Source organism: Tursiops truncatus, chromosome 16, assembly GCF_011762595.2.
Source record: "Tursiops truncatus isolate mTurTru1 chromosome 16, mTurTru1.mat.Y, whole genome shotgun sequence".
Lineage (NCBI taxonomy): Eukaryota > Metazoa > Chordata > Mammalia > Artiodactyla > Delphinidae > Tursiops > Tursiops truncatus.
The window spans coordinates 31,466,404-31,493,866 of NC_047049.1; the positions used below are offsets into that span (position 1 = coordinate 31,466,404).

The window sequence follows — 27,463 nt, forward strand, 5'->3', positions numbered from 1 at the left end:
AATACCTGGGCCCTACCACAGACAATGGCCACGGGCACCAAATGGGAAAAATGCATGTAAACTTGATAGCAAAGAACAAATTCCTTACCAGACTTGAGATTTCACCAGTATCATTTCCCCTGTAGCTTCAAAGATTTGCAAACCCAAATCAACAACGTGGAAGCAGTAACAAGAGACTCTGAAGTGGAGCAACAGGGTAGGGAAATAGACCCTCGGACCCTGCGTCTGTCGCCTGCATTCAAATTCACCACTTACTGTGTGATCCCAAGGTAAGCTACTCTCTCACTACCTCAACTCCATCATCTGGGAAGTGGGGATGATAATGATAGCACTCACCTTATAAGTTGCTGTGAGGAATAAGTAACACGTGTAATACGCTTAGAACAGCTCCCAGCACAGAGTAAAGACGAAAACGTTAACAGCTATCATTACTGTCATTATTAAGAACTCTACTGACTACTCATCCCATTCCTCCACGTTGTATGTGATAAAAACATGTGGGGATATTAGAGACCAGAGCTGATGAAGGTTTGCAACCCTACACAACCACGATGCTGCAGACATTCTTCCTGGCTCCCACGGGCTGGCAAGCAGCTGGCTCTCTGTCCTGGCAAAAAATGCCCAAAAGAGGTAAAGGACAGAGACCGCACACCATCTGTACAAACCAGGCTGCTCTCGCAGTTTTTAGACAAAATCTAAATATAGTCCGTCCGATAAGCCTTGCTTTTTAAAGATAAAACTGTTCTTCGTACCTATACCCCTTCCCTCCCTCCCCACACCCATGCACACTCCCCCACACCTCCCAAGAAAAGTTTAGTCTTTTGTAAGACATACTCTCGGGTCCTGTTGTGACAGGCTCTTGCCACATTAACTTCTCTGTCTAATTCCAGGCAGAGAAGCCTTTGCTAATTTCACAACAGGAACGCACACAGGAAATTCGAGAACAAGGCAAATCTACACACAGAGCCCAGCATCTTCAAGCAAACTCACTGAGGTACTGACCCGAAGCAAGACGACTCTGGACTGTAAATGAGGCAGCTGCCTCCTAAACTGCGAGGGGACGGAAGAAGTCTTTTGCCTCTAAAAAACCAGATCTGAATACCAATTGCTAATGAATATTCATGAGCTGCTCCAGCTTGCTCAGGAGCCACCCTTGACTCTAACCCCAGAGCCTGGCTTCCTAAAATGTTTCCCAGAGTTTTTTCTCTGCCTCCTCTCAGAAGGAGAGGGTGGAAAAGTGTATTTAGGGCTTTTTGCCTCTTGCTCTTTCAAGTACTTGCTTTTGGTCCGGGCTTTTGGTTTTCTTTTTTCCTTTTTTTTTTTTTTTTGTTTGTTCTTAAGGATTCAGATCAAATCAATTTTGCTCTTACCCCTTCTATCTTCCATAATTGGCAGCTTTTGTTTTCTTCCTCTTTGCTCTTTATTTTTCAGCCTCTGCTTGCTGTGGTCGGTCTCAGTGAGAGAGGTACTCAAGGAACAGAGATATAACAGACCCTCGGGCTCGTGGGAGGGGCTAAATTAGCCTGCCCCGTTTCGGAAGGAACCTCAAACCCTATGTCTTTTTCATTGAAAGGACAGACTGGCCGAGAAGTCCAACAGCTCATTCCCCTAAAGCTTCCCCAGGTTGCAATTTTTTGTATCCTGAAACAATGTATGTTCAGATATCTCTCTTCAGCTCTTTCCCTCTCCCTTTGTTACAGAAATCCATTTTTCCCCTAAAAAGTATATCTTGGCTGCAAGCAAAAAAAAAAAGCTACTTACTTTTTGCAATTTTGAAGCAAGATAACAAGAAACTTGTTACCTTTATTCTGCTCTGCAGTAGTTATTTCCACTATTTTATCTTCCAGGTCACTTATCTGTTCTTCTGCCTCAGTTATTCTGCTATTGATCCCTTCTAGAGTATTTTTAATTTCATTTATTGTGTTGTTCGTCATTGCTTGTTTCCTCTTTAGTTCTTCTAGGTCCTTGTTAAATGTTTCTTGCATTTTCTCTATTCTATTTCCAAGATTTTGGATCATCTTTACTATCATTATTCTGAATTCTTTTTCAGGTAGACTGCCTATTTCCTCTTCATTTGTTAGGTCTGGTGGGTTTTTATCTTGCTCCTTCATCTGCTGTGTGTTTTTCTGTCTTCTCATTTTGCTTATCTTACTGTGTTTGAGGTCTCCTTTTTGCAGTCTGCAGGTTCGTAGTTCCCGTTGTTTTTGGTGTCTGTCCCCAGTGGCTAAGGTTGGTTCAGTGGGTTGTGTAGGCTTCCTGGTGGAGGGGACTAGTGCCTGTGTTCTGGTGGATGAGGCTGGATCTTGTCTTTCTGGTGGGCAGGTCCATGTCTGGTGGTGTGTTTTGGGGTGTCTGTGGCCTTATTATGATTTTAGGCAGCCTCTCTGCTAATGGGTGGGGTTGTGTTCCTGTCTTGCTAGGCGTTTGGCATAGGGTATCCAGCACTGTAGCTTGCTGGTCGTTGAGTGAAGCTGGGTCTTGGTGTTGAGATGGAGATCTCTGGGAGATTTTCGCCGTTTGATATTACGTGGAGCTGGGAGGTCTCTTGTGGACCAGTGTCCTGAAGTTGGCTCTCCCACCTCAGAGGCACAGCACTGATTCCTGGCTGTAGCACCAAGAGCCTTTCATCCACACGGTTGCAACCTTGCCCGCCGACCATGCTCACCCAGTGTGCCCACAGAGTCTGGCGCTGGGTAGGGGGCGGGCTTCAGGGACCCTTCCTCGCTCCTGGCCTCTCTCCCGCAGTGTCCTCTCCGCTGCTGCTGCCACTCCCTCTTTCTCTGGGCTTCTATTGCTCAGCGGGCGCCTGCCACTACCAGCCGCTGGCACCCAGCCCCAGCCGGCCAAGCCCATGGAATTGGAAACCAGCAACAATGTAGATCTTTTAGGATGTGTTTGATCTTAAAGGACTACCTGCTAGTGTTGGAGGGTCTCCTGCAGAGGCGGGGGGTGGCTGTGGCTCACCGTGGGGACAAGGACACTGTCCAAGAAACTTGTTACCTTGATACCCACCGGAAAAACTGTGGGACCCAAGAACAGTTCTTCCAGCCCCATGAATCTGATCACTTCTGGTCCCCTAATGAGCAATCCCTTTTAGAGGCTCATTACACCAGAAGAGCAACGGGTCACCCTAGCAAAAGATGCTGTGGCGGGAGAAAGCGTGGTATTGGTCAGAAGGCAGGGTGGGACGGCAGGGGAGGCTGCTCGCTGGGAACAGCTGTCTAGCTGTACTGATGCAAGTTGTCTACGTTTTCCAAACCTAGACCTCCTATCTCTGAAGTCTTATGAGCAAGAATTGCTACACCCAGGCTTTGCCAACATGACCCAAATGCAGATGAGAAACTGACCGAAACATTTTAAAACTGTGTATATGAAGTTATTTTGAAATCAGGACAACAGCCAAGCCTCAGAGAGGAAGGTAAGTTCCCAAGTCCCAGGGCTGCCTGTCTGGGCAGCTTCCCCCTCCACAAGGCTGTCACAAACCTTAGCATTTTAGATTTGAAAGAGACCTCGGACATTTAGTCTAAGCAAGGATAGAGGCGTGGAGATGTTAAGCTACAAGTTCATGTTCACATTGAGAGCAGGGAGCTGGTTGCTACCGTGCTCTCCAGCACTTAATATAGTTCCTCCCACGGTGTAGGCTCTCAGTAAACTTTTGATAAATGGTTGAGTTAATAAACAGCAGCAAAGCAGAACATAGATCTGATTTCACTGATTGCTAGTTCATGCTCTTTCTACACTGTTTCTTCAGCATGAGAGGTGGTATCTAAAGCCAATTGTACCATAAGACATTTTTCTTCCAAATATACCATAAGCCATTAAATTTGTCACCAATAAAGATTGTTTTTGACTCTATATATAACATATATTCTCCATTATACTTTTAATCATACTTCAATAAAGGCAGGGGCTTTTTTTAGTTTAGGCATCTCTGCAATCTGCACAGTGCTCAGCAGCATAGTATGTGCTCAATAAATGTTTGGTGCTGGACTGCCCTGGTGGTCCAGTGGTTAAGACTGCGCTTCCACTGCAGGGGGCATGGATTCGATCCCTGGTCAGGGAACTATGATCCCACAAGCCGCATGGTGCGGCCCCCAAAAATAAATAAATAAAAATTTTGGTGCTTTAATAAATCTGGGTCTGTACAATACTCTTTCTTCACCTTACTAAAGGTTTCAGATTTACAGCATTTGCCATTTATAATAAAAACTAATTATACTAAATGAAAATCCAGTGGATGCCTTCTCCCGAGCCAGTTTAGACTCCATTTCTAATAATATTGGTTTGATATCTGTGCTATTGTGGTAAAAAAATTTTTTACTCTTTTTTTATTTAATTAATTTTATTGGAGTATAGTTGCTTTATCATATGTGTTTACAATATGTATTTTGTGTTAGTTTCTACTGTACAGCAAAGTGAATCAGCTATACGTATACATATATCCCCTCTTTTTTGGATTTCCTTCCCATTTAGGTCACCACAGAGCAGTGAGTAGAGTTCCCTGAGCTATATAGTATATTCTCATTAGTTATCTATTTTATACATAGTATCAATAGTGTATATATGTCAGGACTTCCCAGGGGTAGAAGGTAATAATTTAGTGAAGACCTGGGGGAATGAGCTGTGTGGTTATTTATGTCCTTTTGATATTATTTAAATGGTTCTTACTCATGGTTGGTTTCAAGGCTAAAAGGAGACTGCAAAAGAATGGGGTTTTATCATTGATAGGGATGTCAGAGGCATGATAAATCATACTTCAAGAAACATGTTAAATGTTGTATGGCAATTAACAAATCTAATCTCAGGAATTCATAGATTTTTTTTTCCACCAGGAACACACCCAAATCCCATCTTCTTACACCTGCTTTAAACTAAGATACTAAGTCAGTACTCTTTGGTATTTGGTGTATGAATATTCAACAAACAAAATTTGCCAGCACCTTTTGAAAATCATATCAAATTTTCTTGACACTATTTGACATTGTACTTTGACAATCTATCAGCACCACATGCACATCTTATCAAAAAAATTGTTTAGATTAACTCAATCATATTTGTAGTTCTCTACCATCAGTAATAACCTCTGCCCCCACTCCACCTGCCTGCTTACAGGTATTTAGGGATGATAAAAACCCCTGTGAGGGATAGGAAATAGGGCATGGGGTGGATATAAAAGTACTCTGAGAGTATTTAGAATGCACACTGGTTCAGAAAATGCCCCTTCCCTTCTTTTAGGAGAGGAGTAGGAAAGGCACTGTCTCTCAGAGCAGAGCCATGGTTCTCAACCCTACCTGCACATTATACATTATATGTAATCACTGTGGGTGCTTTAAAAGTGCTAATGCTCATCCCTACCCTCAGAAATTGGAATTTGGTCTGGGATTCAGATAAGGATTTCTCATAAAAGGGCTCAGGTGATTTTAATGTGCTGCCAGGGTTTTAGAGTTAAGGAGATCTAGGTTTGAATCTTCACTGTGTAAAATCAGACAAGTTAGTGAGCCTCTCTGAACCTCAGTTTATCTGAGAAATAAAGATTTTTTTAAAAATCTACTTCATAGAGTCATTGTAGGGAAATAAATGTGTAAGAAATCCCAACAGAGACCCTGGCACATAGTTGGCACTCAACAAGTTTGAGTTCCTTTCCTCTTCACTTATATGCTAGGTATATGGTTCAGATTAAATAAAACATTGTCTTCTCTTCTTGTGTCCCTTACTTTCTCCCCCTCCAATATCTTCCATTTATTTTTCAGACCTTCTCCCCCTCCCATATCTTCCATTTATTTTTCAGAAGTAACCCCAGGGCAACTGAAGGGAATGAGAACAGAAGTCCCTTCCCTCCAACAGCACATAGTACCTCTCCACCTCCCTTCCCCAAATTTAATGTGATCCTACATATTCAACAGCAACTGTGGGACTAGGGACATGCTGAGAGACGGGATTGGGGAGTGAAGTATGACCAAGGGTCACCCATGCCTTTGTTGTTCCAGGATAAGCAAGTGGCCTTGGTAGTCAGGAAGGAATGCCCTGAACTCTTGAGTTAGGGGAAGCCCTTGAATGTTGCAGAATGGCCAGGTCTTCCAAAGTGGAAGTATGTGACCAAACAGTTGCACCAGAAGAAGGCATGCTCAGAGCACATAGCACAGCAAAGTCAAGCACAGCAGACACTCAATAAGGAGTGTGCAGAATTGAAATAAAGGTCCTGAACTGCAGGTAAATGCCTAACCTGATCCCAGTACTTGATGAAGTCTGTGTTGTGTAAGCATTATCTTGGTTTACATCAAGTATTTCACAACTGATTCATAACCACTCTTATCTGAGCTACAACTACCCCTTACTTCCCCCGCATTAGCTGAAATCTCTTGCATTTTCTGTTGAAACATCTCCTTTACCTCCTTCATCCTTCTACCCCCACTTCAAGTGCCCTGATTCCTCTGAATGTCTCAGAGGTTTGCAGACATAATGAGTGAAGTGTCCCTTCATTAAAAAATGATAAAATTGTATTGCTACTCAAGAGGCAGGCCCCAAATCCAAGAGTTTCAGGTATAATAACTGATAACAGCTATAACATCTTTAAGGTCAAAGACATTCATTTCCAAAGAAAGTACTCACAATCTATGAAAGTCCAATCGATTTATAAAAGCCCCAACTATTTTAAATTTTTTTTTAATTTTAACATATTTTTTAAATGTTAAATTTAAATAGAGATGGTAAACAGATCAGTGGCTGCCTGAGATTCACTGGGGTGGAGGGAGGTCTGAATAGGTGAAGCTCAGGGGACTTTTTAGAGTGTGAAACTATTGAGTATGATACTGCAACGTCAATGTAAACGTGACGATATTCATAACCTATAGAAATTTAAAGGACAAAAATGAACCTTAATGTATACAGTTTTAAAAAAAATCATCCATGGGGTTAAGGGATCCCTGAATGGAATGTTGATTGTGACAAAAGAATCTAACTGTATTACGAATGTATGAAAGAGCCTCATTGAAGGGAGTAGGGGAAAGGGTACTGACCTGAGTCACTTTGGAAATGAGTAAAGTTTGTAAGACTAAAGGCAAAAGGAACTATACAAAAACATATTACTCTATTTGATGAAGCTGTTTCCCATGGGGATACAGGTTCATAATTCTGAGACCACTACATATGTATATTGGAATTGAACAATTATGTAAATAGATGACAGTAGGAGTCAGGGTTCTCACTGTTGGAGCGGAAGGTTACAGACAGGCAAGGGTAAGTGGCTAATTATAACAATCTATCACACTAATTTAAGATGTTAACAGGGGAAACTGGGCATGGAGTATAGGAGAACTTTCTGTACTATCTTTACAAGTTTTCTGTAAATCAAAAACTATTCTAAAATTAAAAGTATATTTTTAAAATTATGTTGTTAAGCATTGTATAGGTGTTTAAAGGCATCTGTTGTACCGAAACCCCTTGCTGAAGGACATCTTTACTAAAGTAACTGCTAAAAGGACACGGTTTTGCAAAAGCATTTGTTACACATGATTTCTTGTTCAAACAATTCATTGTCTCTACATCCAGCAAAGCAAAATTAACTCAGGCTGTGGGCCAAGACATGGAAACAGCCTTGTTATATAGACTCAGTGTGATACTGGTAGTACTCAAATCTTTTCATCCATGACACACAATATTTCCACTGGTCCAGAAGAAAAAAAGCCTCTAAGTTGATTCCCCACTGGCTCAAAAAGTTTCCAAATAAGTGTCTCTGGAGAGAAGTCAGAAACTCTGGGGCCAAGTGAGGGCAGGAAGGAGAACGGACTGCTGCTTCCAGAACTTGAAAAAAATAATAATAAAGGAAGGGAAATGCCTACGCTTCTTCAGACGGCCACCGTCATAGGGGAACATTGCCAGAGAACTTAAAGTAGCTCCGAGAAGGCGAAAAGTTGGAGTTAAGAAAAATTCATCATATTTAACTGACCCTAAGTGCCTGACTGCATTTGCTAAGCAATCAAGATTACAAAGGGCACAAATCTCTGTCTTCTAATTTAGGACATTTCTGGTCCTAGGAGGCAGGGGAAATTCTTAAAGAACACATGGCTTCTAGAATCTTATGCTCAAGACCTTAACAGGATGGCTCAAACACCCAGTTTCTGAAGACAATAATAGCCCGTAATACCAGGCCAGTCTGTAGCAAGAAGCTCCCATGTTGCTGTTAATGCTCTGCCTCTGCAGAGATCTGCCGGGGGTGACAAACCCTGGAGACAAGGCCAAAGTCAGGCACCCTGCAGTCCTTTACATTAGGCCCTTCATCCATTCAGGACCATCAAAGCCTGAAGAAATAATAGAGTGGGAAACGATAATAGTGATTTTCTGGCTTTTGAGATTATTACTTAGCCTAGACAGTTATCCCAGCTCATCCTTCAAGGTCTAGTTCAAACCTTAAATCTTTAAAGCCTTCCAGCTCCTCCAAATTCTGAGAGCATAATTCTTCTCTCTAAGTGACAAATAGCTTGGCACTTGCTTAATGCCTTGCATTGCTAGCTTCAAGTGTGATTTATCTCATATGCACAACATAGAGTCTGACTGCAAATTCTTTTTCTCTCCTCCCCATCCATATCTTCCATATTCCATAGCACCCAGTCCAGGGTTTTGCATATGTGCTTAAATTTTAGGGGGAAAAGTTAGCTAGAACCTTTTAATAGATGAACCATTCTCAAGTAAAACTCCTTCTCAGCATATGAATTGGTCACTCAAATCTCTCCCAACTCCGAAATTTTCTGATCTAGTCCAAAGTATGTAACAATTCCTATTGTTTTTTTAAATTCATTACTCGGCACATGACAGGTAATCTTCCACTGCTGAACTGTAATCTTTAAAAGGTTTCAAAAGCCAACTGGGAGTCATGAATTAAATTAAAATTCACCTGCATTAGGCATTGTTACAAACAGCTCATCTGAGTTGGCAATCAGATGAAAAGATACCTTCCACACAACACGAAGCATGCACGTGCACAAAGACAAACACAGCATAACTTACAGTTCTGCCTGGAAACAGACTGATTTCTTTTGACATTAATTGCGAAACACACACTTAATTTCAAAACATTAAAATCTGTTTTTATCACGTGTTTTAGAATTAAGGATATACAGACTACATATAGAAAATGTCTGTAAGCCTACCCACACAACCGTTCACCTTAATTTCCAGGAAAAATAGAAATTACATAGGGTTCCCTGCTCCAAAGCCTCTGCAATGGCAAAGAGAAAGCTGCCGGATGAGAAAGGTGTCTGTGGGAGGGACGACGCGGGAACACAAGGATCTGCACTTTGTGTGTCAACAATGCCTTGCAGACGAGACAATGTTTTTTCTGCTGCCATAATCCGGAGGATGGACAACATGGATTTTACAGGACATACTCAAGCGTGACATGCAACTAGAGGAAAGTAGAAGGAATTACCAGGATATAATACGTCATTAAGGGCTTCCCTGGTGGCGCAGAAGTTGAGAGTCCGCCTGCTGATGCAGGGGACGCGGGTTCGTGCCCCGGTCGGGGAATATCCCACATGCCGCGGAGCGGCTAGGCCCCTGAGCCACGGCCACTGAGCCTGCGCGTCCGGAGCCTGTGCTCCGCAAAGGGAGAGGCCACAACAGTGAGAGGCCCGCGTACCGCAAAAAAAAAAAAAAAAACTTCATTAATATTTGACTAATATATAAATATTTACCACATGTACAATTATGTTACTGTGCTTTGAAAAGGGAGTAAGTTAGAAGAGAATCAGTGAGGGAAAGAATACTTTCCCCTTCTCTGCTTAACTGCCCTCCAGTTCCTTCTTCTGCCTAGCCAGAAAAGCCCTGTGAAAAAGAGACTGCAGTGCTCCCAAACAGTATGCCATGATTTATTATAGCTGTGCTACATCCCTTAGCCTCCCATACAGCCAGCACTTGTCATATTCTGCTTTTGTTTGGGTTATTTATGCATGGAGCAGATTCAATCTTAAACCACCACATTTAGGTATCCAAGAAATTTTGCTATGTTTATTTTCTTTATATCAACTTAAACCCATCTCAGTTCCCTCTGAGCTGCCAAGAAAATCAATCACAATCATTACTGGAGTCCCCTCACCTCCCTGGTTTACACCATAATCTGGGAGAAGTGCATGTATCAGAAAATAGGGGAAGGACTCCTAATCTCTCATTTACTTTGATCCCTTTTGATATTCTCACTGCCCAGCCTTGAAATGTGACAGGCTTTCTGTTCCAGTGCTGAATGGGGATGGAGGAGGACTGGCGAGGGAGCTTTGCCTCTGATGGAAGCGCTGGCCATCCTACTGACCAGGACACAACCACAGAACAGTCAAGGGTGTCCAGTACCCATGGCCCACCAACCTCCACCCCCTTCCCAGTGCTCCAGAATTTCCACTCTTCCCTGGCCCTCAAAGGTACCCCTTTATTTCTTCCTGAATACTCTATTGCTTCAGAGCACCTTGCGCAATTTCAATAACAAGCTAGGGTACGATTGGAGACCCACAATAACTAACACCTTAACAAAGTATCCTGCCTCTTACACTGAGTTACCATTCCTTCCCACCCCAAATTTCCCTTCAGTCCTCACTACACTCTCCATCACTACTAGACTTGGAGTTCTGGAGGGAATGGACAGTTTACTACTCATTTTATATCCTCTAAAATACCTAACATGGGGATTCTCAACCACTGCACACAAGAAGTCAAATCCCCCCTCCCCAGTAAAAATTTAGTCACTCCAAATTTTTACTGATGTTTTAAAAAAACTTTTTGCTACAGTTGAGTATAAATATTGTCACAGCAATGCCTGAGGCATGAAATGAAGCATATCAGGCAGCTGAGTGTAGAGCAGCTTTGCTGTAACTAAGCAGTATGAGGTTAGCATATCACCAGATAGGGCTACAGAGGAATTCCACGAGCTCTGCCTCCAAGAAGAGCACAGCCGGGCAAAACCAGCTCTTCTCCAACAGCAGCTATCCTGAAGAGCAACCCATAGATAACCCTGATACCTTTATTGACATTATGGTGGCGATTGCGTTATAATCATTGCTGGCCTGATTTGTGTTGCTATCAACCATTTAATTATCCCACAGTATGTCTCCAAAAATTCTAAAATTTGAAGTGTTCCTCTGAAGAGACTGCTAGCTGTTCACTCCTCTTATTCTCATTTTCTTCCGATCTAAAACAATATCCATTGTTTAGCCACCCGGCATAAAGACTACATTGCCCAGCCTATTTTGCAGCTGTGTGTACAAGAGCAGTGAATCACTCTGGGGCTAGCAACAATGGGTATCCATGACTACACTTGACCTGAAGGGGCAGGGAGAGGAAGGAAGAGGTTCCTGGAATCCACAGAGTAAGCTGTAGCTACAGAAGACAGTCGTCTGACAAGAACTGTGGCTTCTGCATTGGGTTGGGGTCCCCCAGAAGTAATTCTCAAAGGTAGGATTTCAGCACAAGTAGTTTATTTAGAAGCAATTCCAAGAGGCACTGGAAGTGGGTGGGTAAGTGAGACAGGGGAGGGAAGGAGGCCAACACAGTGTGCACTGATCAGCAGATCACCACTGAGTGCAAATGGGGCTCAGTCTCGATAGGGACCTCTAGGAGATGGTGAAGAACAAGGCTCAGAGTTGTCCCAACCTGGGGGAGAGGACATGGGGGTGTTTACCCACCAATTCCCATACATCATTGGTTAAGGGCTGCTCCCTGGGGATATCAACTGTCCAGTACCTTTGCCCTGCCCTGCGCATGGGGTAGTCATGCTTCCATGGCCAGAAAAAGCCCTCCGGCAGAGAGTGGCGGGTGTTCACACAGGAAGCAGCCACCACCGTACATCAGGCATGGTGAGGGCTGAGGGTACCTGGGCAGGGGACCTATGGCATCTGCTATACCTTCAGTTAAGGACTGTAGCCACTGCCACTGTGGCCCAGCAGGGAAGGAGCAGAGGAATAAATACCTGACCTCACTCTCTGCCCTCCCATCTCCTGCTGAACCTAATCAGAAGCCCCTTGATTCAGTTCACTCTGAACAACCTCCCGTGGCACAGATCAGGGTGGAAGAGGATGAACAGTGGACTGTGGAGCAAGCAGAGAATATCCAGCACATCTGCCTCCCACTGTCTCCAAATGTCAATATTTAAAATCTAGGACAGGGACTTCCCTGGTGGTCCAGTGGCTAAGACTCTGTGCTCCCAATGCAGGGGGCCGGGGTTTGATCCCTGGTCAGGGAACTAGATCCCACATAACACAACTAAGACACGGTGCAACCAAATAAATAAATATATAAAATATTTTTTTAAAAAATAAAATAAAATCTAGGACAGCACTTTTTGACTATAGAAATTATTGTGATACATTTATATCTTCGCTAAAACTAAAGAAACCTGTGACTGGAAAGGACCTTGGAAAACATCTCTGTGAGTCCAAGCAGTAGAGAGAGCACTAAGAAAATGAGAGGAGACCTAAGTTCTAGTTCTGGATCTAATAATTACAAATGATGCCACTTTGGGCAAGTCATTTAGTACTTCGGGCTGTTTCCTCATCCTTATAATAGGGCAAGGTCCTACTGACATAACAAAGATATTATGAAAATCAAAACAATATAAAATACCCTGTAATTAAAAGGGTTATACAGTGAGGTGTTAGTATACCCTCACTGTTCCAGACAGATGAGAAGTAATACCACTTTTAAACACATTTAGGAAGGAAATGCCACTATTTTGTTTAACTATGTTTTTTTCAATTAGGAAGATATTTACATATCTACCACCACAAAAATTTTTAATGAGACAAGGCAAAAATAATTAACATGTATTTACTTATAATTATTTTCTGACCACTAATCCCCCACCAAAAAAATCTACATTCAATTAATTACATCAGTTTCTAATGAATAGGCATAGTCATTTTTCTCTAGTTATTTCCTTTTATTGTTGACAGTGTGCTTTACTCTTTTAACCACTTCTTCTTTCATCCTTATGTGTTCAACATTTCTGATGATCCAGTAATCATGCCCAAGATCACAATTCTACGTCTTTTCTCTTTTCACTTCCCTTTTAATGTAGAAAATAAGGCTAATGATGGAGGCACCATCAGATTATAGTAAGAAATACTAGGTAGAACATCTTCTAGGTGCAATCACCAATCCAAGGAATGAATAAAGTTACAATTATTGTTCCTAAATGGAGATGTCAGAGTTGCTGCCTTGTTACAAATCAGGAATCAAGATAACATTAACCCAGAGAAATTCATGAAACAAAACGCAGTGTTTCCTGTGGTGTTATCACACTCTTACTGCCTTAAGATCCCAACCAGTGTAGTAACTCATTTGGCTGGCCTAAAGTTTTCACGAAGGAACTCTGGGGGAGGGGAGATTGTTTTTAAATGTACCACCACTAGGAAAATAAGCATTTGATAGTTCTTACCCATCTACAAGGTAGAGGAAGTGGAGACAAAGTCATTAAGGAAACAAAATAAGACATTTCATAAGAATGAACAATTTTTTTAAAAAGAGTGAACATAAAGATATCATTCTTTTTGCTGACTCTATTGTTTCAAGTCTTCGTGGTGGGTGGGAACAGGAAGACTTTAAAGCAGGGGGAAGGAAAAGGCTTTGCCCTTTTCCTTAAAGCAAGTTAACTCTATTTTGCTTAGCTTTCTGGCTGTTACCTCTTTGCTTCACATCAAGAACACTGCAATACCCCATTATCACACCATCTTGAGGAAAGAGATACTGCCCTCCTGAACTTTGGCAAGAAGCATAACAGACATAGCACCTCAGGACTGACCACTCCAGAAAAGTTTTTGCATAGACCCTCCTCCCAGTAAGGTTAAAGGAAACTACTTAAAAAAAATTCTCTATGAAATGATAAGCCATTTTCCATGTAGGTAATTTTCATTGTCCATGTTTACGTTTCTCTGAATATAATTGTTAGAAACTCCATTTAAAATGCTAGAATGTCTGATACGTGCTTAAAAAAAGAGGGGGGAGGGAGGGAAGAGGGAGGGAGAGAGAGATACGGGGAGAATATTGGAGAAGAAAATTCAAGTAAGATGAAATATATTCAGTGGTTAGCTAGCCTTAATAAGCTATTATTTTTATATTCCTAAAGTTGCTAAAGATTATTCCAATTTGTAATACCTAAAACAACAAACTTATATTAGGGTTTAAAAAAAGGTTTTGATGGAAGGGATATTCAAATAATTTAATTTACAAAGAATGTTAAGTGAATACTCTGATATTTACACAACTTTCTTTCGAAATGTGGAAACTCTATAGATTGGTTTGGGTTTCAGCATCAGACTGCTAGGAATAATCAAACAGATAGATATTATCTGGGTGTTATTTTTAGGGTGCTGTTAAGAGAGCCTCAATCAAAATTTAAATACCTCTACCACCTGCCTGCTGAGATTTTAGACCTCTGTTAACTGTGGACAAATTCACTCCACAATTAGCTGTAAATAGCCATGAGAAAAGTAACAACAGATACCATTTCTAGGTTTAAAAAAGAAGAAAATGCATGTACTTAAATGAATTATAAATATTGATATTGATATGAATTGTAAATATTGATCTGACCAATAAATGGGAAAGAGGGGATAGAGAGGTTATGCTCTCCCCAGAACACATTTTGAGTTCTTCTATGGCTGATTGACTAGTGAGAGAGTTCTTTCCCAATGAAATGGGTATTAATTAAAATAAATCTTTATGACTGTAAAGTATGAACTGCATACATATTATCTGCAGGAAATTCCTAGACAACTTCCAAACAGAAGGTAGAGATCTTGAGGTCATCTCTAGACTGAATTCTGACCCCAGTACTCAGATACGGAGAAGAAATTCTAGAGAATAAATACAAATAGAGGCCTTACATTTTGGAGGTTGTCTAGGCTCACTGATACAAGAGTTTTGCTTGATTAAATGAGTCCTTTTTCCCCTCAAATGAGAAAATTCAATGTACCAAAGCTACGACTCACCTCTAATGGTCAGCAAACATTGTGAGTACCAAGTGTGATCACAACCCCTGATGTTAGAGCTCCATATTATGGGACAAATGGGCATCCTATCAACTTCTGAACCTAAGCTGGGGCATAATTTACTGTGGAAACACTGTTGAAGGAACTTCACGTTCTTGGAAGCTCCCTGGATTATAAACTCTGAACTAGAGCTAGCAGTGAGTGTGACTAGACAAAGTTTGAAAGTTCATGCTCCCAGAGAAGTGGTAATGCCTTCAAACCCAGGCAAGAGGCCCCTGCCCTAGTCCTGCACCTTAGACGGACCCATAAACCAGAAAACCATAAATGATGAATTTGGTAAAAATCACACTGGTACTTCTGTCACTCAGGACCCAGTGCTCAGTGATGACACTGGGCAATTCACAATCCAACACATCTGCTGCTGTGATTCACACCATTTAGGCACCAGAGAAACACTCTGCTACACTACCCTGTGTCCATAAAAGACAACTATGTTCAAATGAAGAATTGAGGACTGTGGCACTGCTGATATCAGAGATGGACAATGCTTCAGAGTATGAGGAGCATTTGAGTTGGAGAAATAATTAGGTAAGAAAAAAATTAGCTCATCATATCTTTTCTCTCAAATATCATGACCACAACAGATTTTTGAATAGCAAACTATTTGTCATAGAGTAGAGTGTTCATTGTCCTGAACTCTCTACATCCAATATTCACAATTTAGCACAGTTTTTACAACAGTTGCACATGGTATCTGAGAAAAATTTACAATATTAAACAATTTAATAATATCCTAAATCTGTATATATGTAAGTCTAGGTAAAACATATATTAAACACAACACCTATTCTTCACATTGATAGCTACAATTATGAATAGTTTAGGTTTATAGAAAAAATTTATAATACTTAATTAAATTTCAAAAAACAGTTAAAACTTTCATTTATATTTAACTAAATTTAACTTAAATTTTGATAGTCATTATTATTATGTTTTGCCTTTGAACTTAGCAGATAATATTGAATATATTCAAAGAAAAATAATTTTTTTTTGTTTGTTTGTTTTGGTTTTTTATGTTTATTTTTTCTTATTAGTCATCCATTTTATACACATCAGTGTATACACGTCAATCCCAATCTCCCAATTCATCACACCACCACGACCACCCACCGCTGCCTTCCCCGCTTGGTGTCCATACGTTTTTTCTCTACTTCTGTGTCTCAATTTCTGCTCTGCAAACCGTTTCATCTATACCATTTTCTAGGTTCCACATATATGCGTTAATATACAATACTTGTTTTTCTCCTTCTGACTTACTTCACTCTGTATGACAGTCTCTAGATCCATCCACGTCTCTACAAATGACCCAATTTCGTTCCATTTTATGGCTGAGTAATATTACATTGTATATATGTACCACATCTTCTTTATCCATTCGTCTGTCGACGGGCATTTAGGTTGCTTCCATGTCCTGGCTATTGTAAATAGTGCTGCAATGAACATTGGGGTGCATGTGTCTTTTTGAATTATGGTTTTCTCTAGGTATATGTCCAGTAGTGGGATTACTGGGGCATATGGTAATTCTATTTTTAGTTCTTTAAGGAACCTCCATACTGTTCTCCATAGTGGCTGTAGCAATTTACACCCTCCATCATTTTCTCCACACCCTCTCCAGCATTTGTTGTTTGTAGATTTTCTGATGATGCTCATTCTAAATGGTGTGAGGTGATACCTCATTGTAGTTTTGATTTGCATTTCTCTAATAATTAGTGATGTTGAGCAGCTTTTCATGTGCTTCTGGGCCATCAGTATGTCTTCTTTGGAGAAATGTCTATTTAGGTCTTCTGCCCATTTTTGGATTGGGTTGTTTGTTTTTTTAATATTAAGCTGCATGAGCTGATTATATATTTTGGAGATTAATCCTTTGTCCAATGATTCCTTTGCAAATATTTTCTCCCATTCTGAGGGTTGTCTTTTCATCTTGTTTATGGTTTCCTTTGCTGTGCAAAAGCTTTTAAGTTTCATTAGGTCCCATTTGTTTATTTTTGTTTTTATTTCCATTTCTCTAGGAGGTGGGTCAAAAAAGAATCTTGATGTGATTTATGTCATATAGTGTTCTGCCTATGTTTTCATCTAAGAGTTTGATAGTGTCTGGCCTTACTTACATTTAGGTCTTTAATCCATTTTGAGTTTATTTTTGTGTATGGTGTTAGGGAGTGTTCTAATTTCATTGTTTTACATGTAGCTGTCCAGTTTTCCCAGCACCACTTATTGAAGAGGCTGTCTTTTCTCCATTGTATATTCTTGCCTCCTTTATCAAAGATAAGGTGACCATATGTGCATAGATTTATCTCTGGGCTTTCTATCCTGTTCTATTGATCTATATTTCTGTTTTTGTGCCAGTACCATACTGTCTCGATTACTGTAGCTTTGTAGTACAGTCTGAAGTCAGGGAGCCTGAATCATCCAGCTCCATTTTTCTCTCTCAAGATTGCTTTGGCTGTTCATGGTCTTTTGTGTTAACATACAAATTGTGAAATTTTTTGTTCTAGTTCTGTGAAAAATGCCATTAGTAGTTTGATAGGGACTGCATTGAATCTGTAGATTGCTTTGGCTAGTATAGTCATTTTTGCAATGTTGATTCTTCCACTCTAAGACACAGTATATCTCTCCATCTGTTTGTATCATCTTTAATTTCTTTCATCAGTGTCTTATAGCTTTCTGCATACAGGTCTTTTGTCTCCCTAGGTAGGTTTATTCCTAGGTATTTTATTCTTTTTGTTGCAATGGTAAAAAAGAGTGTTTTCTTAATTTCCCTTTCAGATTTTTCATCATTAGTGTAAAGGAATGCAGGAGATTTCTGTGCATTAATTTTGTATCCTGCAACTTTACCAAATTCATGGATTAGCTCTAGTAGTTTTCTGGTGGCATCTTTAGGATTCTCTATGTATAGTATCATGCCATCTGCAAACAATGACAGTTTTACTTCTTCTTTTCCAATTTGTATTCCTTTTATTTCTTTTTCTTCTCTGATTGTCATGGCTAGGACTTCCAAAACTATGTTGAATAATAGTGGTGAGAGTGGACATCCTTGTCTTATTCCTGATCTTAGTGGAAATACTTTCAGTTTTTCACCATTGAGAATGATGTTTGCTGTGGGTTTGTTGTATATGGCCTTTATTACGTTGAGATAGGTTCCCTCTATGCCCACTTTCTGGAGCGCTTTTATCATAAATGGGTGTTGAATTTTGTCAAAAGCTTTTTCTGCATATATTGAGATGATCATATGGTTTTTATTCTTCAGTTTGTTAATATGGTGTATCACATTGACTGATTTGCATATATTGAAGAATCCTTGCATCCCTGGGATAAATCCCACTTGATCATGGTGTATGATCCTTTTAATGTGTTGTTGGATTCTGTTTGCTAGTATTTTGTTGAGGATTTTTGCATCTATATTCATCAGTGATATTGGTCTGTAATTTTCTTTTTTTGTAGTATCTTTGTCTGGTTTTGGTATCAGGGTGATGGTGGCCTCATAGAATGAGTTTGGGAGTTTTCCTTCCTCCTGGAAGAGCTTGAGAAGGATGGGTGTTAGCTCTTCTCTAAATGTTTGATAGAATTCATCTGTGAAGCCATCTGGTCCTGGACTTTTGTTTGTTGGAAGATTTTTAAGCACAGTTTCAATTTCGTTACTTGTGACTGGTCTGTTCATATCTTCTACTTCTTCCTGGTTCAGTCTTGGAAGCTTATACCTTTCTATGATTTTGTCCATTTCTTCCAGGTTGTCCATTTTATTGGCATAGAGTTGCTTGTAGTATTCTCTTGGGATGCTTTGTATTTCTGCGGTGTCTGTTGTAACTTCCCCATTTTCATTTCTAATTTTATTGGTTTGAGTCCTCTCCCTCTTTTTCTTGATGAGTCTGGCTAATGGTTTACCAATTTTGTTTATCTTCTCAAAGAACCAGATTTTAGTTTTATTGATCTTTGCTATTGCTTTCTTTGTTTCTATTTCATTTATTTCTGCTCTGATCTTTATGATTTCTTTCCTTCTGCTAACTTTCGGTTTTGTTTGTCCCTCTTTCTCTAGTTCCTTTAGGTGTAAGCTTAGATTGTTTATTTGAGATTTTTCTTGTTTCTTGAGGTAAGCTTGTATAGCTATAAACTTCCCGCTTAGAACTGCTTTTGCTGCATCCCATAGGTTTTGGATCATCGTGTTTTCATTGTCATTTGTCTCTAGGTATTTTTTGATTTTCTCTTTGATTTCTTCAGTGATCTCTTGGTTATTTAGTAACGTATTGTTTAGCCTCCATGTTTTTGTGTTTTTAATGTTTTTTTCCCTGTAACTGATTTCTAATCTCATAGTATTGTGGTTAGAAAAGATGCTTGATGATTTCAATTTTCTTAAATTTACTGAGGCTTGATTTGTGACCCAAGGTGTGATCTATCCTGGAGAATGTTCCGTGCCCACTTGAGAAGAAAGTGTAATCTGCTGTTTTTGGATGGAATGTCCTATAAATATCAATTAAATCTATCTGGTCTATTGTGTCATTTAAAGCTTGTGTTTCCTTATTAATTTTCATTTTGGATGATCTGTCCACTGGTGTAAGTGAGGTGCTAAAGTCCCCCACTATTACTGTGTTACTGTCGATTTCCCCTTTTATAGCTGTTAGCAGTTTCCTTATGTATTGAGGTGCTCCTATGTTGGGTGCATATATATTTATAATTGTTATATCTTTTCCTTGGATTGGTCCCTCGATCATTACATAGTGTCCTTCCTTGTCTCTTGTAACATTCCTTATTTTAGAGTCTATTTTATCTGATATGAGTGTTGCTACTCCAGCTTCCTTTTGATTTCCGTTTGCATGGAATATCTTTTTCCATCCCCTCACTTTCAGTCTGTATTTGTCCCTAGGCCTGAAGTGGGTCTCTTGTAGACAGCATATATATGGGTCTTGTTTTTTTTGTTTGTTTGTTTGTTAGTTTTTGGGGGTTTTTTGGCAGTACATGGGCCTCTCACTGCTGTGGCCTCTCCTGTTGTGAAGCACAGGCTCTGGATGTGCAGGCTCAGCGGCCATGGCTCATGGGCCCAGCTGCTCCGCAGCATGTGGGATCCTCCCAGACCGGGGCATGAACCCGTGTCCCCTGAACCGGCAGGTGGACCCTCCACCACTGCACCACTAGGGAAGCCCTGGGTCTTGTTTTTGTATCCATTCAGCAAGCCTGTGTCTTTTGGTTGGAGCATTTAATCCATTCACATTTAAGGTAATCATCGATATGTATATTCCTATGACCATTTTCTTAATTGTTTTGGATTTGTTTTTGTAGGTCCTTTTCTAGAAGAAAAATAATTTCTTGAAGGCATTGTTTGTAAACTTTTTTACATTTACTTTAATTTAAACTTTCTGTATAAAAGGTATTCAAAGTTTGTATACATTTTGTGGCAGTTTAAAAAATTGGCTTCAATTCTTTTACACACCTCCCATAGAGAGGTCAGGGGGGGTGTCCATATAGTACTCTGAGTAGGCTTGAAACTTCTTCAGCCAATGAAGTAAAGTAGAAGTGACACTATATGGCTTTTAAGTCTATATCAAAAAGGCCATTCAGGTTCTGCCTTGTTCACTAGAACACTCACTCGTGAAGCCCTGAGCCACCATTTAAAAAGTCCAACTATCCTGAGACTGCCATACTGTGAGGAAGCCTAAACCACAAAGAGAGACCACATAATAGGCATTCCAGTTAATAGACCCAACTAAACCCAGTCTTCAAGTATTCCCAGCCCAGGCACCAGACATGTGAGTAGGAAACCTACAGATGACACTGGACCCAGCCAGTGAAGTCTCCCCCAGCTCTTCAAGTCTTGCCAGCAGAGACCTCAGACATCATGAACCAAAGCTAAGCCATCTCTGCTGTACACTGCCCAAATTCCTGACCCAGAGAATCCATAATGACAATAAAGTAGTTGTCACTTTACGCCACAAAATTTTGGTATGGTTTGTTATGCACAAATAGATAACTAGAATGCTTTGAATACAGTTACATTTTATTTTTTAACTTATATTACTGAAGATGATTATTAGTTAAACTAGTGATAGAAATTGTAAAAGTGGAGGGAAGGAAAAAAATGTTTAAGGGACAAAAGCAGAAAGAAGGACTTCCAGTTTTGGCAGCGTGAGGGATTCAGCAACGCCTCTCTGTAATAAAACACATAAATGCTTCAAGGAGGAATGAATAGATATATTTTTCCATATTCTTGCTGGTTAAGTACAATTGAAAACTCTAGACACTGTATATAAAAAAATAAGAAGATTCTATAAGATGGAGAGAAAAAGGCAGATTGGCTAGTGACCTAGAGACCCTAGAAAAGACACAGTGATGAGTTCCCTAGGATTTATTTTTGCCTTATACATCCCAGACTTGGAGGAAGCTGGCTCTCACTCCCACCCAGCAGTAACAAGCAGTGTTGCTCCCTTGGGTATCAATGGGGACTGAGTGGGGAACCAGGACTTTCATTGCCACCTGGCAGTAATGGGGCAGCATATCCCTTCCACAGTAGTATCTGAGGAAGCTGGCTAAAAGAGAAGTAAATTAAGATACAGAGCCCCATAACATAATAACCAAAATGTCCAAGTTTTGACCAAAAATCCATCATACCTATAACCTAAGATCACAAACTGAATGACGAAAGATAATCAATAGACACCAACACAGAGATTCTAGTTTAACTCTAGTTTAAATTTTACCTTAGTTTCTAGCAAAAATTCTGATTTAAATATGTAAATATATTTAAAGTAATCATGTGAATCAGTCTTTGGGAGTTCTAATTATTATGAAAGTATGGGTAAGCTGCTAAAATATGTTATGATTTCCTTTACGAAATTATTTCTCTTACATACGAAAGAAGTCCAGAGGTAGCAAGTCCTGTGCAAGTCCTGTTTTTATGGGTGTCAGGGATCCGGGTTTCTTCCATTTTGCTGCTTAGCTTTACTTACATGTCTTCCCATGTTCCAAAATGACTGCTAAAACTCCAGCCATTTCACTCAAAACTTAAGCAGCAGGATAGAGAAGGGAGGAAAAGGGGGAACAGCCTTCATTTCTCAAGAGATTTCCCTGAAGTCCCATCAGTTCATTAATGTATATCTCTTTGGTCAGAACTATATGCAAAACTCCAACTTGCTGCATGTAGTCATCTTTTGGCTACATTGTGCTCAGTAGAAAATTGGGACTCTGTTTATTTGAGAGAAAGGAGAATGGGTATGCGGTTAGCAATTATCAGTCTACTCAAGATTCAGACTGGAGAAAAGGTGGGACTATAGACAGTCTCCAAAGGATGAAATGAGGAAGAAAAGTAAAAAAAGAAAAGAATGGAAAAGAAAAGGAATAGATACCCCTCCTGCATTAAGAAGGATAACATCATAAGTGAGTTTCTATTTAGGAATGGTAGGCAGTGTCTAATTAGTATAATACTTACTATTAATACTAACAGCTAAAGAAATTTTTTTAAGTGGTTTCAAAGTGAAAACATATTTCTTCCTTCTATAATGTATTCTTTGTTTATTAATCTCTTAACAAGCAAGGAAATTAATTCCTCCAGAGTTACTAAACTTTTGCTTTCTGTTAAACATATAGGCACCATTTATTTGATTGACTTGGATAAATGCTTGTGAACCACTGTTTAAATTACACAGTTATTGGACTTCCCTGGTAGCACAGTGGTTAAGAATCCATCTGCCAATGCAGGGCACATGGGTTCAAGCCCTGGTCCGGGAAGATCCCACATGCCGCAGAGCAACTAAGCCTGTGTGCCACAACTACTGAGCCTGCACTCTAGAGCCCACGAGCCACAACTACTGAGCCCGTGTGCCACAACTACTGAAGCCCATGCACCTAGAGCCTGAGCTCCACAAGAGAAGCCACCACAATGAGAAGCCTGCGTACCACCATGAACAGTAGCCCCCACTCGCTGCAACTAGAGAAAGCCCACGTGCAGCAACGAAGACCCAATGCAGCCAAAAAAATAAAAATTTTTAAAAAATAAATAAATTACATAGTTATTTTAATCGTGGTTATTATAAAAATTAATGATGGTTAAAAATGCATTCTGGGGAGACAGAGTGGGGGGTGGGGTGGGAATGGTTATGAAAGAACAACAGGAAGGAACTTTGTGGTGATGGAACTGCTTTGAATCTTTACTGTGGTGGTGGATGCATGAAACCACATGTGATAAAACTGCATAGAACTTAATATACACGCACGCACGTGTAAAAGTAAAACTGGGAAGATCTGAAGAAAATGGGTGGATTGTATGAACACCAATATTCTGGTTGTGTGTACCACAGTTTTGCAAGTTGTTATCTTTAGGGGGTACACAGTATCTCCTTGTATTATATCCTACAACTTCACGTGAATATACACTTATCATAAACTTTAAAATTTAATTTAAAAAATATCAGTTGATGAAAATGATTCAATGCATATTCATTGCTTATTTTCTTAAGGAAAAAAAATTGAGAAGCTTGCCTTTTAATTCTCTTAATGGCATATTTTTATTAAGAGAAGTTCTCGACTTTAATGATAAATTATTTATCAATCTTTTTATGATCAGTGATTTTTCTGTACAGTTTAAGAAATATTTGCCTTCCCCAGATCATAAGGATGTTCTCTCATGTTATCTTCTAGTAGCTTTGTTGTTTTACCTAAGTCTACAATCTATGTGAAATTGATGTTTGGGTATACACAGCTAGGAGTCAAGACACACTGGTCTTATGAATATCCAATTGACCCAGCATAATTTATTGATAAGCTCACACTTCCTCACTGCACTGCAGTATCACTTTTGTCATAAATCAAAAGACTATATATGTGTCGGTTTGTTTCTGGCCTCTATTCTTTTCTATTGGTCTATTTGTCTATCTTAGAGCCAAAGCTGTACCATTTTATCCTAATAATGAGCTTATCTCAATAATAAGAGGTGATATATGGTAGGTATAGGCCCTCCAACTTTATTCTTCTTTGAGACTCTCTTGGCTATTCTTGGCCTTTTGCAATTACATATACAGTTTACCCTTGAACAACAAGGGAGTTGGGAGCGCCAACCCCTACCCAGTCGAAAATCCACAGATCATCTAGTAACTTAGTATTTACTATCGAAAAAAATCTACATGTAAGGGGACCCACACAGCTCAAAGCCATGTTATTCAATGGTCAACTGTAAATTTGAAATCAGCTTGTCAATTTTTACCACAAAATGTCAATTTTTACTGGGACTGCACTGAATCTATACATCAATTTGGAAGAAGTAATATGTTTTCATTAAAAGTCTTCCTAGCCTGAATTTGGTGCAGCCCTCCATTTATTTAGGTTTTCTTTAATTCCTCTCAGAAATAGTATATAGTTTGATATGAAGAGATCTTGCACTATTTTAGATTTATTCATATGTATTTAATTTTTTATATTATTATAAATTTTATCACCTAAAATTTTTTATTTTCTAATTTATTATTGCTATAATATAGGAATACAATTGAGTTGTATATACTGACCTTGTATTTATCCTTTCCATTGCTCTTAATTTATTCCTGCATTTCTGTGCTTCCATCTGGGTCATTTTTCCTTGAGCCTGAATAACTCTCTTTAACAATTCTTTGTGTGGGTCTGTAACAAAAAAGTTTTTTTTCTCAATTTTCATTTTCTAAACACATTTGTATCTTCATTTTGAAGTCTGTTTTGCTGGGTATAGATTTCTAGGTTAACTTCTTTTAAAACATTATTCCACTTTTCATGGATTTCCTTATTTCTGTTAAAAAGTCAGGTGTGAGTCTTATTATTGCTCTTTTGAAAGTAATATGTCCTTTTAAAACTATATTTTTGGTAGATTTGTGGAGGAGGGAATGTTGGGTGTGCAGCTTGATAAAGGGAGTTGATACCAGTCTTCAAGATGTGGGGCCTCTCTCTTCCCCCTAGTTGTCAAAAGCCATCCAGGGCCCTGTCCTATCTTTTTAACAAAAGTGCCTACATGACTGTCCCTGCCTTCTTTAGGAGCAAGTTCTTCGATCCACTGCTTTCACATGGAAGCGAGGTTGAGAGGCTGACCTATCTGACTCTTCCTACAGTGGTACCCCAATCAATAACTCAATTGTCCAAGGGCCCTACAGATATCAATAGCTTCTTTCTGTGTGCTTAGAACACCCCCAAGGGCCACTCCTACTTCTATATTAAGCCTCTGCTTATGCAACTTTTGTTTGTCCAACTATATTCCAGTCCTGTTGGCCTTCTTTTTTTAAAGATTGTCATAATGTCTGGGCTATTGAGAGCACTCCTTCATGTTTTTCAATATCAACGTATGTACATGGATGCATATGAGAGGGTGTATTCATCTAACTTTCCTGTAATTTTTAGAGATTTTCTAAAGAGGGGAGGAGTCAGGAGAGGCTAGAACTTGTTCTTGGTATGCCATCTTGATTCAACCTCTTGGTTAAATTTCTAAGCACATATTGAACTCTTTTAGTACCAAACACAGACAGCTGCTAGTATCATATGATCTTTTTTGGAAAGCTCTGCTTCTGAGGTGATATCATATTAAGCTATTTCAATTTAAGACTCAATCCCCATGTTGAAATTGGCATCTGCATGACACATGTGAATAAGTTTCATTGTCATTCCTCAAAATTATCTTCCAGATTTTAATATCTCAAAAGACCTGAGAGTTCTGCATTACAGAAATTCCCAAAAACATATCACAACAAAATATAAATAATATTTTTGCTCAACTATAACAAAAAAGAGTATTTAAAAAATATGTAAAGTGCTAAAATTCAAAAATAAGAAAAAGCAACTCAGTAATCTTGAAATGTTATTTCCCTACACTCAACTCTGAAGTTACTTCAATCAACAGGCTCTTTTGCCAGCACTAATAAATTCATTAATAACTTATCATTGATTTACCACTGATTGAGAATTAAAGAGTAAAATGCAAACTTGGAAATCTAAAATGGTCTCCAATTGGTTGTACAATAGAAATTTTATATAAATAAATGCAATCCTGAAATCATATAAACACTAAATATTCATAGCAGCTAAATCTAAAGAGTTCAACAAAACAATCTTTTAAAAAATATTTAATGCATATCTAACATGCCCTAGGCACTGTTCTAGGCAGGGGATACAAGCAGTGAACAAAACAGACAAAACCCTCTGCTTTGTGGAGCTTATATTCTGATAAATGCATATAATTTGAATAATATGAACGTGGCCTTTTCCTACAGAAATTACTAAAAAGGTAGATAAATATTTTATGCCCAAACACAAATATAGATAGCTCTTACAGCAGTCCAACACACAATCACATAAAAAGATTTTGAGAACGTTTATAACACAGAGATACATTTAGCCACTGACTTCAAAACAACAGAATATCAATATCTTGTCAGAGAACGTGAGCAAGGTCAGGTGCCCTAAAATTTATCTGCCTAAGCAATTCACTTGGAAAAGAAGGTATTAGCTAGGTTTTGGTAAGGGTATTAGATGTTAGGCAACTCTTAACAGATCTTAATTTATATCCCCAACCAAGCAATTGAAATAATCCAGATATCAGGACTGTGCAGATTGACAAAAACAGTGAGTCTAGCAGGAACAAGATTTTGATATCCTAGAGTTGTACTATCCAATATGCTAAATACGAGTCATGTGTGGTTAACTTTGAATTAATTAAAATTTTAAAAGTCAGCTCCTCAGTCACATTAGCCACACGTCAAGTGCACAGTAGCCACATATAGCCTGTAGCTGCAATACTGAACAGTGTACATACGGAACATTTCCCACACTGCAGAAAGTTCTATTGGACAGTGCTGTTCTAGGGAATCAGAAGAGGCACACGACTCCTGGGAAAAAACAAAACTTTCTAAAGAGGGCTACAAAAAGTGGCAATTTAAGGAATTCCTTGGCAGTCCAGCGGTTAGGACTTGGCATGCTCAGTGGCAGGGGTCTGGGTTTGATCCCTGATCAGGGAATTGGGGAACTAAGGTCCCTCAAGCCCCGCGGGGCAGCCAAAAAGAAAAAAAAAGAAGTGGCGATTTATAATAATCGCAAAAAATAAGTTTTCTTCTCCGTCCCTTGGCTATTTTTTAAATTTAAATAAGTTCTCAGTGTGACCGTCAGTGTGATTTCCTCCCTAAGATTACCCTTTAGAAAAGGATTCTCAGACCTCCCTGGTGGCGCAGTGGTTAAGAATCCGCCTGCCAGTGCAGGGTACATGGGTTCGAGCCCTGGTCGGGAAGATCCCACATGCTGCGGAGTAACTAAGCCCGTGCACCACAACTACTGAGCCTGAGAGCCAAAGCTACTGAGGCCTGGGCGCCTAGAGCCCGTGCTCCACCACAAGAAAAAAGCCACCGCAATGAGAAGCCTGCGCACCGCAACAAAGAGTAGCCCCCGCTCGGCGTAACTAGAGAAAGCCCATGCGCAGCAACAAAGACACAACGCAGCCAAAAATAAAATAA

At 39.6% G+C, this 27,463-nt stretch overlaps 1 protein-coding gene and 2 long non-coding RNA genes across 5 annotated transcripts in view; 1 reads left to right on the plus strand and 2 right to left on the minus strand.

The window, feature by feature from the left end:
* Positions 1 to 1,491, minus strand: part of ENTPD1 (ectonucleoside triphosphate diphosphohydrolase 1) — an 84,687-nt gene extending 83,196 nt beyond the window's left edge. Inside the window, exon 1 of one of the 3 annotated variants that reach the window (XM_019939692.3) lies at positions 1,371 to 1,491. In XM_019939692.3, coding sequence (XP_019795251.1) covers positions 1,371 to 1,386 — 16 coding nt within the window. In that variant the 5' untranslated portion in view covers positions 1,387 to 1,491. Of the gene's footprint in view, positions 1 to 1,002; positions 1,332 to 1,370 lie in introns of those variants that run through there. The other 2 variants (XM_073794149.1, XM_073794150.1) reach the window with 2 other exon arrangements.
* LOC109550646 (uncharacterized) lies at positions 1 to 23,037 on the plus strand. Its single transcript, XR_002177207.3, has 5 exons — positions 1 to 269; positions 891 to 994; positions 3,264 to 3,418; positions 15,408 to 15,554; positions 22,596 to 23,037. It is a non-coding gene; the product is annotated as an uncharacterized lncRNA (long non-coding RNA).
* Positions 20,991 to 27,463, minus strand: part of LOC141276807 (uncharacterized) — a 7,095-nt gene continuing 622 nt past the window's right edge. The window contains exons 2-3 of the long non-coding RNA XR_012326970.1: positions 24,509 to 24,620; positions 20,991 to 21,160 (exon numbers count right to left, since the gene is read on the minus strand). This is a non-coding gene — a long non-coding RNA (uncharacterized lncRNA). The remainder of the gene's footprint in view (positions 21,161 to 24,508; positions 24,621 to 27,463) is intronic.